This window comes from Podarcis erhardii (assembly GCF_964252035.2).
Source record: "Podarcis erhardii genome assembly, chromosome: 7".
Taxonomy (NCBI): Eukaryota; Metazoa; Chordata; class Lepidosauria; order Squamata; family Lacertidae; genus Podarcis; species Podarcis erhardii.
The window spans coordinates 92,664,237-92,682,256 of NC_138511.1; the positions used below are offsets into that span (position 1 = coordinate 92,664,237).

Sequence of the window (18,020 nt, forward strand, 5' to 3'; positions counted from 1 at the left end):
GGACAAACAGGCCAGACCTTACGCCAAAGAATAAATGGACATAAATCCGACATCAGGAACCACAAGACAGAAAAACCAGTAGGAGAACACTTCAATCTCCCAGGACATTCTATACAAGATCTCAAAGTAGCTGTTCTATTACAAAGGAATTTCAGAAATAGACTGGAAAGAGAAGCTGCTGAATTGCAACTTATCACCAAACTTAAAACTATGGAGAGACCTGGTTTGAATAAAGACATTGGATTCTTATCTCATTATACATGACAAAGCCATTTTTCACCTTCTCACCCCTTGCTTTTTCCTGTTAGACCTATTGCAGTCGTTAAGAGTCGTCAACAGGCTCATCGCAGCTATCTGCCAATCACCCATTCCCACCACCCTTCTGAGTAATACCCCTCCCCACCTTCTCACTATATAGAAAGGTCCGGTGACTTCTGTTTCAGTGTATCTGAAGAAGTGTGCATGCACACGAAAGCTCATACCTAGAACTAACTCAGTTGGTCTTTAAGGTGCTACTGGAAGGAATTTTTTTTATTTTGTTTTGACCATGGCAGACCAACACGGCTACCTATCTGTATCCAAAGAAGGAGACTCCACCACACTCCTTGGCAGCAAATTCCACTGTCAAACAGCTCTTACTGTCAGGAAGTTCTTCCTAATGTTTAGGTGGAATCTTCTTTCTTGTAGTTTGGAACCATTGCTCCGTGTCCGCTTCTCTGGAGCAGCAGAAAACAACCTTTCTCCACTCTTGTGGCTGCCCTTGCTGGCTGCTAATTCCCAATGCATACTTATTATCTGTAGGTGATCTACCAATCTACCTTCCCAGCTACCTAGCAATGTTTAATTGTTTTTTAAGGGTTGCTTACCTCCATGTTTTGAGCTCTCCCTATTTTTTCCCTGTAAGTCACCTGGTGAGGTATAAATGAACAAATGATATTAACCTGCTGGTCACAGCAAGCTTTATCCTGCTGCACTTTGCTTGCATTTTGTAAATGGCTCAGGTGCGTGACATTTCTGACACACCCTCCACCTCGAGCCCTGAAGGGCAGGTTGCCACGGAGTCCCCATCTGACTGAAAAGAAGCAAAGCAGCTCAATTCAAGCCAAGCCAGGCAGTGGCGTAGCGTGGGGGGTGCAGGGGGGCCCGGCCGCACCAGGCACAACATCTGGGGGTTAGGGTTAGGGGCACAAATCCACAGGTTAGGGGGCGCAAATCCATGGGTTAGGGGCTGCAAATTACTTGCCTTGCCCCGGGTGCTGACAACCCACGCTACGCCACTGAAGCCAGGCCAAGATTGTGTCCCCACAAAGTCTCTTCATGGTTGGAGGATGGATGGCAGCCAATGGATTGAGGTTGAATCCTGACAAGACAGAAGTACTGTTCTTGGGGGACAGAGAGTGGGCAGGCGTGGAGGACTCCCTGGTCCTGAATGGGGCAACTGTGTCCCTGAAGGACCAGGTGTGCAGCCTGGGAGTCATTTTGGGCTCACAGCTGTCATGGAGGTGCAGGTCCATTCTGTATCCAGGGTAGCTGTCCACCAGCTCCATCTGGTACACAGGATGAGACCCTCCCTGCCTGCAGTCTGTCTCACCAGAGTGGTGCATGCTCTAATTATCTCCCACTTGGACTACTGCAATGCGCTCTACGTGGGGCTACCTTTGAAGGTGACCTGGAAACTGCAATTAATCCAAATGCGGCAGCTAGACTGGTGACTGGGAGCGACCGCTGAGACCACATAACACCGGTCTTGAAAGACCTACATTGGCTCCCAGTACATTTCTGAGCACAATTCAAAGTGTTGGTGTAGACCTTTAAAGCCCTAAATGGCCTTGGTACAGTATACCTGAAGGAGCGTCTCCACCCCCATTGTTCTGCCCGGACGCTGAGGAAATGTACTGGGAGCCAATGTAGGTCTTTCAAGAAGGTAACTGGGTTACCCCCAAAGGGAGCCCCACAGAGAGCGCATTGCAGTAGTCCAAGCAGGAGATAACTAGAGCATGCACCACTCTGGCAAGACAGTCCGCAGGCAGGGAGGGTCTCAGCCTGCGTGAGGAAAAGGAGCCTGCTCACCTGTAGACCAGGATGTCATCAGCCGAGCTGTTATACTGGATCTGGAACATCCGGATCCCTGGGATGTGGTGCTGCGAAGGCCACTGGATGAGGGCAGAGGAGGAGGTCAGCTCAGCAACCACCACTTTCCTCTCTGGCTGGGATTTGGTTTCGTTGGGGAAGCTGGACTTGGCGGAGATGAGGATGTCCGAGGGGCCTGGCTCTGCTTCCTTATCACAGTTGGTGCTGTTTGCAAGGTGCGGGTAGGGGTTGACCACCAGCTCCACGGGGGCCGTGGACTCCCCCGCAGCGTTGGAGGCGATGCAAGTGAAGGTCCCTTTCTCCTCCACAGAAGCCACCAAGATGTCCAGGGTGCCGTTCTCAAAAGAGACGGTCCGGGAAGTGTTGGAGACCAGCTTCCCGCCTGGCGAAATCCAGCGCACATACGGCTCGGGGTCGCCCACTGCTTTGCACTTCAGGGAAGCCCCCTGGCCTTCCATGACCACCTGCTTGGGGGTCCGGTGCGTGATCATGGGCGGCTCGCAGACAAACTCCTCTTCCCGGATGGACCAGAAGTACTTGCCCATCAGCTCCGGCGGGGAGGCGCACGTCTCCAGGTCGTCCTCCCGCGTCAGGCGCCGCAGCCAGACGAGCTCGCAGTTGCAGTGCAAGGGGTTCCCCCCGAAGCTCATCACCAGGGAGGACAAGGGGAGCCCCTTTGGCTTGGCGTAGACAGGGATGCGAGAGAAGAGGGGGTCCGGGGGAATCTTCTTCAGCTTGTTGGAGGTCATGTCCAGCCGAGCCAACTTGTGGAGGTTGGAGAAGACTCCCTCGGGGATGAAGTCTATGAGGTTGTGGTCTAGGCTGATGGTGTTGGCGTTGGACAGCCTCCCGATGGTTTCCCAAGGGACGTTCACCAGGTTATTGTAGGACAGGTCCAGGTCCTCAATCATGTCAATGAAATCATCCAAAGACCCGGGGGAGATATAGTTCAGTTGGTTGTTGCTGAGGATCAAGTGGCGGAGGTTGACCAACCCTTTGAAGTGATCCTCATGGATGTGGGTGAGTCGGTTGCTGTCCAAGTGCAACGCGTGAAGGCCCTTGAGGTCAACGAAGGCATAAGGCATGATCTGACTGATGGTGTTCCGCGACAGCGTCAGGTGGATCAGGCTGGTCATGTTGGCAAAGTCCCTCCTCCTCAGGGCGGTGATGAAGTTGTCCATCAGCCGCAGCTCCGCCGTCCGCCGGTCGATGCTCGGAGGCACAAAGAGAAGCCCCGTCTTGGTGCAGAGGATGGTGAAGGAGGGAGAGAGGCTCTGGCACATGCAGCGCGTGGGACACGTGGTGGCCTTCGCCACGGAGCTCATAACCAGGAGGGAGAGGACCAGCCTTTCCATGGTAAGGTAAGCAGCACACCTGGGAGAAGAGGAGAGGGCCAAGGGGACGGAGGGAGGGAGGGAGGGAGGGAGGGAGGAAGGAGGGAAGGAAGGAAGGAAGGAAGGAAGGAAGGAAGGAAGGAGGGAGGGAGGGAAGGAAGGAAGGAAGGAAGGAAGGAAGGAAGGAAGGAAGGAAGGAGGGAGGGAGGGAAGGAAGGAAGGAAGGAAGGAAGGAAGGAAGGAAGGAGGGAAGGAAGGAAGGAAGGAAGGAGGGAAGGAGAGAAGGAAGGAGGGAAGGAAGGAGGGAAGGAAGGGAGGGAGGGAGGGAGGGAGGGAGGGAGGGAGGAAGGAAGGAAGGAGAAGGAAAGTGAAAGAGGAAGGGAGGAAGGGAGGAAGGGAGGAAGGGAGGAAGGGAGGAAGGAAGGAAGGAAGGAAGGAAGGAAGGAGAAGGAAAGCGAAAGAGGAAGGAAGGAAGGAAGGAAGGAAGGAAGGAAGGAAATTGTATTAAGGCTATTAGTATATTAAAGCAAAAGTTGATGTCCAACGAAGTGGGGAAAACATTTGCCTCGGCATCTGCCCAGAGACTCCTTCTGCAAAAGCACACTTCAGCTGGCCCTGTGACGTTCTTTTTGCAGATTCACCAATTAAATGATGTTTTTTAAGGTTGATTTTTAAAAAAGGTTTTGATACAGTGAGATAGAGGTTCGAAATAAATCTCTTGGAAAATGTTATCAAAAATGTACAAATTATTTTTAGAATGGTATACAAAAGATGTTGAATGGTTTCTTTAAATGTAAAGGTTCATCATTGTTCCACCTAATGTGTATGTCTTTAAGGGGCCAGAGCAAGGGCCAGAGCAAGATAACGAGACCCAGCTTTACAGCTGTGAAACACAGCAGGTGCTGCTGAGTTGCATTGATTAAGGTGTGTCAGCATTTGTATGTAGTATATAAGGAGCAGCACCTAGCTCTCCCATTACCCTGGGGGTTGGGTTGGTGGTTGGGTCTGGTTTGTTGTTAATGTATTTAGTGTATAAGGAGTTTTTGTTTTTTGTAATTAAAACCTTGTTTAAGTTATTTTTGAGTCCCTTTCTTTTTAATGCATGGTCTCCCCAGCAAGCTCTCTGCAGCGCTACCATACTGCAAATAGCCAACATCTTTGGTTATGGGCCCAGCTGCTGAGTGGATGACTGCATATTTTTGGACTCTGAGAAAGGTTTGAAAACTCCTTCTCCTGTTAGTGTAGTTTTTGTGGGTCTGGAAGATTTCCAGAATGGTTGACCGGGTTCCTGAAGCTGAGAAGTCTCTGGTCTTCCCACAGCTAACAGATGAGAACTATAGTTTATGGTCCTTTCGGGTGGAGGCGCTTTTGACCTCTAGGGAAGTATGGACCTATGTAACTGAAGACCCTCCTGACCCTGTAACTAATGCTTGGTCCAAAGGAGATGCAAAAGCCAGGGCGATAATTAATTTGGCAGTCAGCGACCAGCAAGTAGTCTATATAAGGAATAAGAAAACTGCCAAAGAAATGTGGGACAGTCTTGCAGCAGTGCATGTTAGAAAAGAGTCAGCGTCTGCATTGACGTTTTTCAAGCAGCTGTACCAGACGAAGCTGCAGCCTGGTGGTGATTTGGCAGCACACTTGAGACGTCTGGAGGCAATACGCGGCGAATTAATTCGAAGGGACATGGACATACCTGATATTCAGTATGTTTTTATCATTCTTTGTTCCCTTAACGAGGACTTTGATGGTGTAGCTAGCCAGATATCTGCCGTCCCACCAGCACAATTAACTGTGGAAGGGGTAACGGCAAGATTAATGGGCGAGTTGGATAGAAGGGAGACTTGTGCCATAAGCACTCCTATTTCCAGAAGTAATGAGGAACGCCATATGCAAACTTGTGGTGATGCGACTGCATTTAAAGCTGCAAAGCGTTGTTGGTTCTGCAATAAGCAAGGACATTTTGCAAAGGACTGCAGAGCCAAAAGAAAGCAAAGTACTCCCAAGCCTGTTTCTGCTCGTCAGTCACGGGTGTCATCTCAGCAGCCAACATCGCACCGTAAAGACAGAAACGAGCCGCGAGCTTTTCACGCTCGGACTGCAGATCATAAAAGAATTAAAGGTGCCAAGTGGAATTCTTTTATTGTGGACTCAGGAGCTTCTCACCACGTTTGCAACAATCGAAGCTTGTTTATTTCTTTCGAAGAGGAAATTGGTAATGTACATTTAGCCAATTCACAAGTCTTGCAGTCACTTGGCAGAGGTACTGTTAAACTTGACTCTTTAAACATTACAATAGCGAACTGCATTTACTGCCCATCAGTGGACAACTTATTATCAGTAAGGTGTTTTGCTCGTCAAGGCATAAGTGTGCGTTTCTTAAATTCAATGTGTGAGTTTTTTGAGGGGAACAAACGTCTATTGTATGCCCGGGACTCTGATGGTTTATATAGACTGTATTTTCGCACCTACTCCCAATTGCCTATAAATTGCAGAGCAGCACAGTCAAGCCAGGGGTTGAGGAATGCAAGGCCTCATTCCGGATGTCTCCACGAGGCGCACAGAATTCTGGGACACTTGAATTTTGCTGATGTAATTAGGACGAAGAATATTGTTAATGGCCTCAACTTAAAGCCATGTAAATTCTTTATGCAATGTTTATCCTGTTGCAAGAATAAGATTAAGGTTGCACGCAAGGGTAGGTGCTCAGATAGGAAAGTAACTGAGCCATTTGAGCGTGTACATTGTGATTTAGTTGGGCCACTCCCACCATCATTAGGAGGTTCTAAGTACTGGCTTACCCTCATAGACCAGTATAGTAGATATTGTTGGACTTATGCAATAGCTGACAAGTCCCAAGCATTTGAGAAGTACAAAGTTTTTTGCAACTGGGTAAAAACTCACTTTAACAAACCAATTAAGAACCTGTTTTCTGACCGGGGCGGGGAATTTGTTTCTGAGGATTTTGAGAAATTCCTGAAAGCGCAGGGGACTACTCATGAGTTATCTTGCCCCCAAAGTCCCTGGCAAAATGGGCTTGTTGAAGTTGTGCAGCGTGACCTGCAGGCAGGGGTTAAAACGTATCTGCACGATGCTAATCTGCCCAAAGACTTTTGGGCTGAAGCGCTTAATGCGTTTTGTTATGTCAGAAATCGCAGTTATCATTCTGGTTTAGATGTCACCCCCTATGAGAAGCTGTTTAAAAAACGCCCTAATCTGAAATACCTACGCATTTGGGGTTCAGATGTAATTATGCATTATCCCGCTAAGCAGAAATTGGGTGAGCGTAGTGTTCAGGGAAAGTTAATGGGCTACCAGCAGGGGGCATACAGAATTTACATACCAGCAACTGGCAAATTTCATATTACCAGAAGCATGATACAAACTGTAAATTGGAATGGAGTTGCTGTTTTCCAAGATACTGATGGTATAGATAATACTGAGGAAGAAGAGGAAGAAGCAGCAGCAGCAGCAGGGAATAATGGTGCTTCTGAATTAATGGAAAAAGACAAAAAGCCTGTTGAATCTGATAATTTGTTTGATGATTTAAAGTCACAGGCACCCAAGGATAGGTTAGATTCTCTTGAGTTTTCTGATCGTGAGCTTAGCCTACAGGGACCTCTTCAGTCCGACAATGATGATTTACAACCTGAAACTAGTAGTTCACTTAGTCCCATTAAGTCTGAGGAGTCTGACTCCCCTTCTGGACTAAGACGTTCAGATAGAAAGAGGCAGAAGCCACAACGATTTGCAGATGAACATTTTAATACTGTGTATGCCAATAAGGTGGTTTTTGAGCCAAAAAGCTACAGTGACATTCAGAATTTACCTAAGCACCAAGCTGCAAATTGGTATAAAGCTATGAACTCTGAGATAGCTTCTTTAAAAGAGCATAACACATGGTCTCTTGTACCACAAACCCCAGATATGAGACTTATTGATTCAAAATGGGTTTATAGAGTTAAAATGAATGACAAAAATGAAGTTGTAAGGTACAAAGCAAGATTAGTTGCTAAGGGTTTTCAACAAATCCCAGGCGAAGATTATGATTTGTGTTATTCGCCAAGTGTAAAATATGAAACAGTTAAGCTTTTGTTAAAAGATGCATCACAACGTGGACATTCTGTTTATCACCTAGATATAAAAACTGCATATTTGTTTGCAGATTTAAAAGAACAAATTTTTATGCGTGTTCCTGAAGGCATAGACGCTGCTGAAGGTTTGGTATGCAAATTAAATAAATCCCTTTATGGTCTGCACCAAAGTGGAAGGAATTGGCACCAAACTTTAGCAAAAGAATTGCTGGATATTGGTTTTTCACAAGGAAAGGCAGACAATTGTGTATTTATAAAGGAAAGGGCAAACTCTGTGACAAAAATATGTGTGTATGTAGATGATGTGTTAATTTCTACAAAAACTAAACAGGAATATGAAGAGGTAGTTTCACAGTTACAGAAGAAATTTGATGTGGTGGAATTAGGCATAACTAAAAATTACTTATCCATGCAAATTGAGAAAGGCAAAAATGGATCTTTTCTGGTTCATCAAACTGCAAAAATTGATGACCTTGTTGAAATGCTACGTTTAGAAAATGCAAATGGGAAGGAAACGCCTATGGTGTGTGGTTTCACCTTTACAGGTAAAGATAAGCCATTTCCTAACAAAACTTTGTATCGTTCTGCTATAGGCAAGCTAAATTTCATTCAAAGAATCTCAAGACCAGATATAACTTACGCTTTTCACTTTCTGGCAAAATTTGTGGAAAAACCTACTACACAATGTTTCTCTGCTCTTAAGAGAGTGGTAATGTACCTTAAACATACCAAACATTATAGGTTGCAGTTTACATCAAGTATTGACAAAGGTTTTGAAATTTTCTGCGATGCATCTCATGCAGTGGAACAAAATAATTGCAGGGGTGTGTCTGGTATGGTGTTTTGTTATAATGGTTGTCCGTTTGAATGGAAGTCCCAGACACAAACCATTATTTGTCTCTCCACAACCGAGAGTGAATTATGTGCATGCGTTCAGGCCACTCGTGATGTAGAATGGTATCTGCAAGTATTCGCAGACCTACAGATGCAAGTAACACTACCAGTTAAAGTTTACCTTGATTCCCAGAGTGGACTTGCTATCCTATGTTCAGAAAACAATACGCAGCGCACCAGAGTCTTAAGATTACGTTTGGAGTTTGTAAAGAAATTAATTGCTGACGAAATGATTGTATTTGAATATGTCCCAGGTGATAATCAAATTGCGGACATTTTTACAAAAGCACTTCCAAAGGTTACACATGAAAAACATGTACAAAGTATGCTTTATGTTTTTGTTCCACAATGATGAACCGCAGGGGAAATGTTGAATGGTTTCTTTAAATGTAAAGGTTCATCATTGTTCCACCTAATGTGTATGTCTTTAAGGGGCCAGAGCAAGATAACGAGACCCAGCTTTACAGCTGTGAAACAGAGCAGGTGCTGCTGAGTTGCATTGATTAAGGTGTGTCAGCATTTGTATGTAGTATATAAGGAGCAGCACCTAGCTCTCCCATTACCCTGGGGGTTGGGTTGGTGGTTGGGTCTGGTTTGTTGTTAATGTATTTAGTGTATAAGGAGTTTTTGTTTTTTGTAATTAAAACCTTGTTTAAGTTATTTTTGAGTCCCTTTCTTTTTAATGCATGGTCTCCCCAGCAAGCTCTCTGCAGTGCTACCATACTGCAAATAGCCAACAAAAGATGGAGAAGTTAAGGCAGTGGTGATACACTGGGCTAAAGATTTTGGGTATAATATTCAACTCTCATCTTGGGGAAAGTTATGGAAAGAGGAAATAAAGTTTACCGCATGCTGTTTGTTGGAATATAATTATATGAAATTGATGTATTGTTGGTATTTAAGTAAAATTGCTAAAATGTACAAAACAAGTTCAGCTCTGTGCTGGAAATGCAAAGGGGAGGAAGGTACTTTTTACCATATATGGTGGATGTGTACATTGGTAAAGGCTTTCTGGGAGATGATATATAATGAATTAAAGAAAATGTTTAAAAACACATTTGTAAAAAGCCAGAAGCCTTTTTGTTAGGTATAACAGGTGAAGAGATATCAAGAGAAGACAAAATACTTTTCATGTATGGCACAACGGCAGCAAGAATGCGTCTAGCCCAGAGATGGAAGGAAGGAGAAATACCAACAAAAGAAGAACGGCAGGTGAAACGGATGGGAGTATGCGGAGATGGCGAAATTGACAGGGAAGAACCAAAACCAGGAAGATCAAGTATTTTCAAAAGATTGAAGTAAATTCTTAGTTTATTTAAAACCACTGTAAACAGTTAAAATCATTGGCAGGGATGTAATGACACGTGTAATGTGGAATTATTTATGGTAATTATGGGTATTTAACAGATGGACAAGGGTAAAAGACGCAGCAAACTTAATCTTAAACATGGAACCCATGAGGGGAGGGAAGGAGGGAAAGAAGGTTCAAAAGAACCTTGTATTTTAATGTTTGAAATGGTTAAGTTAAAATGTATAAAGAAGGGCACTGACAAACTGGAACGTGTCCAGAGGAGGGCAACCCAAATGGTCCAAGGCCTGGAAACGATGCCTTATGAGGAACGGCTAAGGGAGCTGGGCATGTTTAGCCTGGAGAAGAGGAGGTTAAGGGGTGATATGATAGCCATGTTCAAATATATAAAAGGATGTCACATAGAGGAGGGAGAAAGGCTGTTTTCTGCTGCTCCAGAGAAGCGGACACGGAGCAATGGTTCCAAACTACAAGAAAGAAGATTCCACCTAAACATTAGGAAGAACTTCCTGACAGTAAGAGCTGTTTGACAGTGGAATTTGCTGCCCAGGAGTGTGGTGGAGTCTCCTTCTTTGGAGGTCTTTAAGCAGAGGCTTGACAACCATATGTCAGGAGTGCTCTGATGGTGTTTCCTGCTTGGCAGGGGGTTGGACTCGATGGCCCTTGGGGTCTCTTCCAACTCTAGGATTCTATGATTCTATGTGAGAAAAAAACCAATTCTTATTATTTTTCAAAGGAAATGCAGCCTGGTCAGAACAGTGCCTGAAGGAGAGGGGGTCCTACTCATGTCAAGTGAATATATTTGTGTACCCCGCCCCCCCCCCCCGCCCAGAGGAGAGGCAGCAGGAGCAGGCGTGACTGGGGGTGGCGTAGGCAAAGGACTGGATGAGAGTCTCTGCAAAGCTCTCCTTTGCTGCTCTGTTAATGCTGGCTTTTGTGGTTTGTCTTCAGCATCAGCACCCCCCCCAATATGGTTCAAGCCCCAGGTGCACTGGTGCCCCTCTTCCAACAGCCCTCCCCCCACCATGCATGTTCTCTCCTCCCCCAAGTCCTCCAGGCAGCGCCTGGGTGACACACTTCTGCAGTGGCCCCATTGTGGTGTAGTGGTGAAGAGCGGTAGTCTCGTAATCTGGTGAACCGGGTTTGCGTCTCCGCTCCTCCACATGCAGCTGCTGGGTGACCTTGGGCCAGTCTCACTTCTCTGAAGTCTCTCAGCCCCACTTGTTGTGGGGGAGGAAGGGAAAGGAGATTGTTAGCCGCTTTGAGACTCCTTAAAGGGAGTGAAAGGCAGGAAATCAAATCCAAACTCTTCTTCATCACCTGCATGGTCAGGTCCCAGAGCCCTTGGACTCCCATTCTGATGGAGGTGCAACGGGTGGGAGCCTGCTGGCGGGGGGCTCAGGGGCTGGAGTGCACCCACCTCCCAGGTGGAATGTTGTCCCCGGGGGGGGGGGCACCCCATTATGGCTTCCTCCGCAAGATCACCTGGCAATAGATGGGTGGGAAAGTGGGAGAGAAGAAGCTGCCCTGAAGGAGCCGGGGCAGAAATGGTCACAGCCCCCCCCCCCAAAAAAAACAGAGGACATAAAGTGCTTTCTTTATGTGTAAATAAATGGCCGTCATGGCCGTCTCTAGCATTTGCGGCACTGGGGTACAAAAAACTGCCCGGCGCCCTCTCAACGGCCCGTCAATCCCAGGTGCGCAGGAGGGGGGAGCTGGCCGGCTGCCTCAGCGCCTGCAGCGGAAAAGCCTGTGGCGCTCTGACGGGCTCTGCTGCACTCGGCAGCGGCTGGCCTGGCTCTTCAGTCCCTGGACTCCAAATCTTGGCCCCAGACTCTCAGCCTGGCACCCCTGAGAGCCTGGCGCCTGGGTGCCCCGCACCCCTAGCGCCTATGGGTAAGCCGGCCCTGGACACTGTATTAGGTAAAGTTCAGGATAAGTTTAATAATAAGTTTATAAGTTTTTTCTTTCGTTCTCCTCTTCTTTTTTCTTCTTTTATCTTATAATACTTTTTGTATTTTTAATCAAGAATCTATATTTAATTTTTAATCAAGAATCTGTACAGTGGTACCTCGGGTTAAGAACTTAATTCGTTCTGGAGGTCCATTCTTAACCTGAAACTGTTCTTAACCTGAAGCACCACTTTAGCTAATGGGGCCTCCCGCTGCCAGAGCACGATTTCTGTTCTCATCCTGAAGCAAAGTTCTTAACCTGAGGCACTATTTCTTGGTTAGCGGAGTCTGCAACCTGAAGCGTCTGTAACCTGAAGCGTATGTAACCTGAGGTACCACTGTATTTAAGAATCTATATTTTAAAAGTAAATGGGCTGATAATTGAAATATGAATGAACATGTTAGCCCAGCTGCCCTCCCTCCCTCCCTCCCTCCCTCCCTCCCTCCCTCCCTCTGTGTTGCCACACACACACACACACACACACACACACACACACACACACACACATTTCACGCACACCTTCTCAGACAGCTCCTAAATGCGGCTCTTTCAGCTGAAGCAGGTTCCATCATCTTCTACCATGTGACTCTACCAACCCTGTGCAACCACAGAGGGTTGTAATCTAATTATATAAATTATGCTCCCTTATTATTAACCTTGTCATAATCAGAAACAAATGGTACCTAATTATAATCACTCCTCTAGCCTTCTTGTACCCCCCCCCGAACAAGCTCTGAAAAATTTCAGTGCAGTAGATTCACAGCCTATATTGTAGCATTTATCTGCAGGTGGCCGCGTCTCTCTACCTGCATCACCCCCGGAAATTCAAAAAAGCTCAGAACCTAAGAAGAGCCTGGCTGCCATTGGCCCTTCCAGCCCATCATCCTCCCCTCACAGCAGCCAACCAGGGGCCTCTTGAGGGAAACTCGGAAGCAGGATCCGAGCACAGGAGCACTTTCCCTTCCTCTGGTTTCCAGCAACTGGGATTGAGGAGCTGTGCTGGAATTACGTATAAGCTCAGCAAGCTCTAGCTTAGGGTCCCACTCTCTTGGGGGCCTCAAAAAAATTTGAAGGGAAAAAAAACCCTGGATGTACATTTCCAAAATATAAGATGAAAAGCAAATCAAATAGAACCTACATACAGCAACAGAGTTTAGTGTTGTGTCGGCTCCTAGGATGTAAGTCCTGGGCCCCGCTTGCTCCCTAAAATATCACCGGTTTGCTCCTTTCTATATCTAGGGTGCCCACATTCTGCATGGAGTGCTTGCAGGGCAACATGTGCAAATGGCTTGAGATACCTATGAGGTCCATCAATTACCATATAGCATATAGTTACAGGTAGGTAGCCGTGTTGGTCTGCTGTAATCGAAACAAAATTTAAAAATTCCTTCCAGTAGCACCTTAGAGACCAACTAAGTTAGTTATTGGTATGAGCTTTCGTGTGCATGCACACTTCTTCAGATACACTGAAACAGAAGTCACCAGACCCTTATATATAGTGGGAGGGTGGGGTGGGGTTTTTCTCAGGAGGGTGGTGGGAATGGGTGATTGACTCCATGGGTATGGTCAACCTGTTAATGACTGCAATTAATCCTACAGGAAAAAGCAAGGGATAGTATGCAGATGACCAAAAATAGCTTTAGCATGCGTAATGAGACAAGAATCCAATATCTCTATTAAGACCAGGTCTCTCCATAGCTTTCAGTTTAGTAATAAGTTGTAATTCAGTGACTTCTCTTTCAAGTCGATTTCTGAAATTCTTTTGTATAAGACAGCTGCTTTGAGATCCTGTATTGAATGATCTGGGAGATTGAAGTGTTCTCCTACTGGCTTCTGTATCTTGTGATTCTTGATGTCAGATTTATGTCCGTTTATCCTTTGGCGCAGGGTTTGGCCTGTTTGTCCAATATAGAGAGCTGAAGGGCACTGCTGGCATTTGATGGCATAAAACCCCATAAAACCCCCACCCCGCCCTCCCACTATATATAAGGGTCTGGTGACTTCTGTTTCAGTGTATCTGAAGAAGTGTGCATGCACACGAAAGCTCATACCCAGAACAAACTTAGTTGGTCTCTAAGGTGCTACTGGACTTTAAAAATATATATATATATATAAAGGGGTGCAGATGTGGACAAAATATCCGAATTTCACATATTCTACTGCAGGTTTCTTCGGCTAGAGGAAGAACGGGCAAGTGGTCAGTGCTCAGCGTGGAGAGGATGGAGAAATGCTTTTGGGTGTCAGAGAGAAGGCGGAACTCCTCAACACCTACTTTGCCTCTGTCTTCACCCAAAAGGAAAGCGACGCCCAACCTGGTGATGTCGGAATAAATGATGTGAGGAGGGAGCTGCAGCACAAGATAGGAAAATAGGTGGTCAGGGAACATGCACACACTGTGACGATGAAAACCCCTAATGCTTAGAAAACTAGCATTTGAGATTATGCTGAAACACTTATTTCCCCCCAGGCCCAAAGCTGCACTGTTTGCAGTTTCCTTCTGACCCGCTGGGTGGCAACAGTGACACCTGAGCTGGAATTTGAAGCATCCCTGCAGGTTTGCAGCTTCGCCACCAGGTGGCATTAAGAGCAGCAGCAAAAGGCCACCAGAACAATCTCCAGGTTCTCAGCTGTCAGAGTGGGGGTTTTGCTTTTTTTTTATTTTTTTTTAAAGATTAAGTTCCTGGCATTTTCAGAACCCAAGATAGCAGGAAGAAAGGCAGGCACCATCCTCCTCGTTCATTTTGCAAGGAAGTAACCTGCTCCCACCTTTTAGGTAGTGAAGAAGAGGAAGAGGAAGAGGAAGAGGAAGAAGAAGAAGAGCAGGAGGAGGAGGAGGAGGAGGAGGAGGAGGAGGAGGAGGAAGAGGAAGAGGAAGAGGAAGAGGAAGAGGAAGAGGAAGAGGAAGAGGAAGAGGAAGAGGAAGAAGAAGAAGAAGAAGAGGAGGAGGAGGAGGAGGAGGAGGAGGAGGAGGAGGAGTTTGGATTTGATTTCCTGCCTTTCACTCCCCTTCAGGAGTCTCAAAGCGGCTAACATTCTCCTTTCCCTTCCTCCCCCACAACAAACACTCTGTGAGGTGAGTGGGGCTGAGAGACTTCAGAGAAGTGTGAACAGCCCAAGGTCACCCAGCAGCTGCAGGTGGAGGAGCAGGGAATCGAACACGGTTCACCAGATTACGAGACTACTGCTCTTAACCACTACACCACACTGAGGTCACAGCAATGGCTGGCATTTAGGAAGGAAGATCTGGCCAGCTGGGCAAAGCTAATGCCCCCCCCATTGCCCGAAGGCCCAAGAGAAGGACCTTCCTGCCTGGTCCTCCATCCCTCTTTGCTAGGCCTTCGCTGATAGTGGAATGATCACTGCTGCTGCTCCAACGGAGGTGTCCAGGGCTATGGCTGCGGCGACATGGCTAGGAAGGTCAGACCCGTTTGGTCCACCTTGCCAGGGAAAGTGTTGGGGGGCTCCAATCGAGAGTGGTGAACAGGCATTGGCTGGATGCAGGTTAGCCTATAGATGGACAGCTGGTCTACCCACTGAGAAGCAGGGCGGTGGGTGGTGATAGAGCTTCCAGAAATGGCAGACTTGCCCTCTGATGGTACCTGTGTGCACTTATTTATTTATTCAGAGTATGTAGCTTCAACCACTTCTGAAAACCTCTTCAGACACCCAACCCATTGCACGCTTGCTTAAAGGTAAAGGTAAAGGGACCCCTGGCCATTAGGTCAAGTCGTGACCGACTCCGGGGTTGCGGCGCTCATCTCGCTTTACTGGCCGAGGGAGCCGGTGTACAGCTTCTGGGTCATGTGGCCAGCAGGACTAAGCCGCTTCTGGCGAACCAGAGCAGCGCACGGAAACGCCATTTACCTTCCCGCTGGAGTGGTACCTATTTATCTACTTACACTTTGACGTGCTTTCGAACTGCTAGGTTGGCAGGAGCAGGGACTGAGCAACGGGAGCTCATCCCATAGCGGGGATTTGAACCGCCGACCTTCTGATCAGCAAGTCAGTTTACACACTTGCTTAGAATTATTATAATTCTTGTTTATGGATTATAATACCGGCCCACCTTGCAGGGTGGTTGTCAGGGCAACTGGAACCATGTGCACAAAGCATTTTTTGAACATAACAAGCAGGTCACCAGACGCTGCACTGCTCCAGTTGCGGCCAGATTGGAAGTCTGCTCCCTTCTCCGCTACGAAGCGCTTAAGACTCCTGCGAGGGACAATGATTGAGATGGTTTTAACCTGAGGCTAAAGCTGTACTTGGAGCCTTGCCAAGCAGACATTACAAGAGGCAAAGGCGGTGAAGCAGCCGTGGACGCTGCTCAGACTGTGTGCTGAGGGGGGGGGGTTGCAGGCGTTATTGGGGGTGTCATGAAATGGCAGCAAGCAGCTAAACGACAAGAGCAGAACCAGGTGCTCCTCAGAGGACAGTGTCCAGCCAGCGAAGTGGAAAAGAACAGAAGCCAGACCGTGAGGCCCGACAAGAGGAGGAAAATGACAGGTCACCACTCATCACTCACAGCTGCCCAATGGAGTCTCCCTCCCGCCCCCCACGGAAGGCGACATGACAGAGGTTTATAAAATAATGCAGAAGCGGAGGAAACAGGTGCTGTGTGCCATGGGGGTGGCTGCTGCGAAGACACCCAAAGGATTTCCTCGTGTCGTGGGCAGATCCAAGGCCTGTTTGTGCAAAGACACCATGGCCCTGGGCTGCCCTTGCATAGCTCTCCCTTCTTCCAGGAGCGAAAGAGCCAAGGCCCCCACACCCTCCTCCACGTGGGTCAGCAGGAAATGCCCCCTGCTCCTCTGTTCTTTGCTCATTGCTGCTCTTTGAGCTGACTCAAAGAGTGGCGTCTCCCCACAAGGCCATGCATGCAGCGGGAATGCTGACGCATGTGCTCCAACCTGGAATGGGAGGCAGAAGCACAAAAAGCAACGTCCCATCTGCATCTGTCAGGAACCAGTTTGACTAAAGCTGGCCAAGTGTGGAGGAAGCACCACCAGGGCTGGTCCGGCCTTTGACAAGCAGCCGCAAGTCCCAGGATCCCTTCTGGAAATGAGGGGGAAGACAGCTGACTTCAGGAGAACTTTGGCTGCAGGGAGAAAGCGCCCAGGTCAGCCGGGAAGCAGGCAGGCAAGTCCCAGGTCTGGAAACCGAGACTTATGAGGAGGAATTGAGGGAGTTGGGGATGTTCATCCTGGAGAAGAGGAGACTGAGAAGGGATGTGAGAGCCATCTCCTAATCTCTGAGGGGCTGCCACATGGAATATGGAGCAACCTTCTTTTCTCCTGCTCCAGAGGGGAGGACCCAAACCAGTGGTTTCAAGCAACAGGAGAGGAGATGCCAACCAAACATCAGGAAGAACTTTCTGACAGTAAGAGCTGTTCAAGAGTGGAAATGATCTCCCTTGGGAGGTGGTGGACTCTCCTCCCATGGAGGTTTCTAAGCAGAGGTCAGATGGCCATCTGTCATGGATGCTTTAGCTGAGATTCCAGCATTTCAGGGGGTTGGACTAGATGACCCTTGGGATCCCCTCTGTGATGGCCTGGGACTCGGGCTCGGACTCAGAACCAGAGGAGACTCAGTCTGCACCGGATCCTTTGCCTCATCTGAACCAAGTCTGGGGCCTGATCCTGAAGAGTCCCAGTCTGCACAGGTTCCCCTGCAACAAGCACCAGCTTGGCCGAGTCAGGGGCCTGAGCCTGCCCTGGCTCCAGATGCGGGGATGACCTCGTTTCCTCCAGCTGGGCCATCACTTACAGCTGCTCCACTACCGGTTGGGTCAGGGGAGGCTGAGGCGGCCCCTGGGTCTAGTAACCCACCGACGTCTCCCAAGCTGCAGAGACTGAGGTCTGAGAGAAGGAGAGACCTGAGTACTGGCAGGAGGAGTGCTCGTCTTTGGGCGAAACAGGGAGGTGAGTCGCTGGGGGATCAGGACCGGCTGCTACCCCGACAGAGATAAAAGGCTGTTGGACCCCGCCCCAGGTTGCGGGAGCAACATTGCTGTATGCCAGATCTTGCCTGAGATCCCGTACCTGCCCTTGCCTGGTTCCCTGCCTGGTGACCTGCCTCGGCCCTGTCAGACTGACTCCTAGCGGAACTTTCAGATTCTGGACTGGACCTGGATTGCGTTGCTCAGGTTACCCTCCGGCCCAGCACACCCTCCAACCTTACTAGTCTGTGGTTCTAAGAAGATCTAAGGGACAGACAGCTTCAGGCAAAGTGAGAGGAGAGCCCACCTGCCCTGAGTGGGAAGCTGGGAGGATCCCCTCCCCTCCCCCACCCCTCCCTCCTCACAACACGCACCAACCTTCCCAACCCTCATCTTCTCCTGAGTCCTGC

The 18,020-nt window shown here is 48.1% G+C and overlaps 2 protein-coding genes across 2 annotated transcripts in view; both read right to left on the bottom strand.

Annotated features, from left to right (window-relative positions):
• The window catches only part of LOC309345608 (uncharacterized protein), a gene marked incomplete at its 5' end in the record, with an annotated part of 296,278 nt that overhangs the window by 46,813 nt on the left and 231,445 nt on the right, over positions 1-18,020 (bottom strand). The gene's annotated exons all lie outside the window — the stretch shown is intronic.
• LOC309345728 (leucine-rich repeat and fibronectin type III domain-containing protein 1-like protein) overlaps positions 1-18,020 on the bottom strand; it is a 76,820-nt gene that overhangs the window by 2,034 nt on the left and 56,766 nt on the right. The window contains exon 3 of the mRNA XM_081869053.1: positions 2,071-3,465. Within this exon, the coding sequence (XP_081725179.1) occupies positions 2,071-3,446 (1,376 nt within the window). The 5' untranslated portion in view covers positions 3,447-3,465. The remainder of the gene's footprint in view (positions 1-2,070; positions 3,466-18,020) is intronic.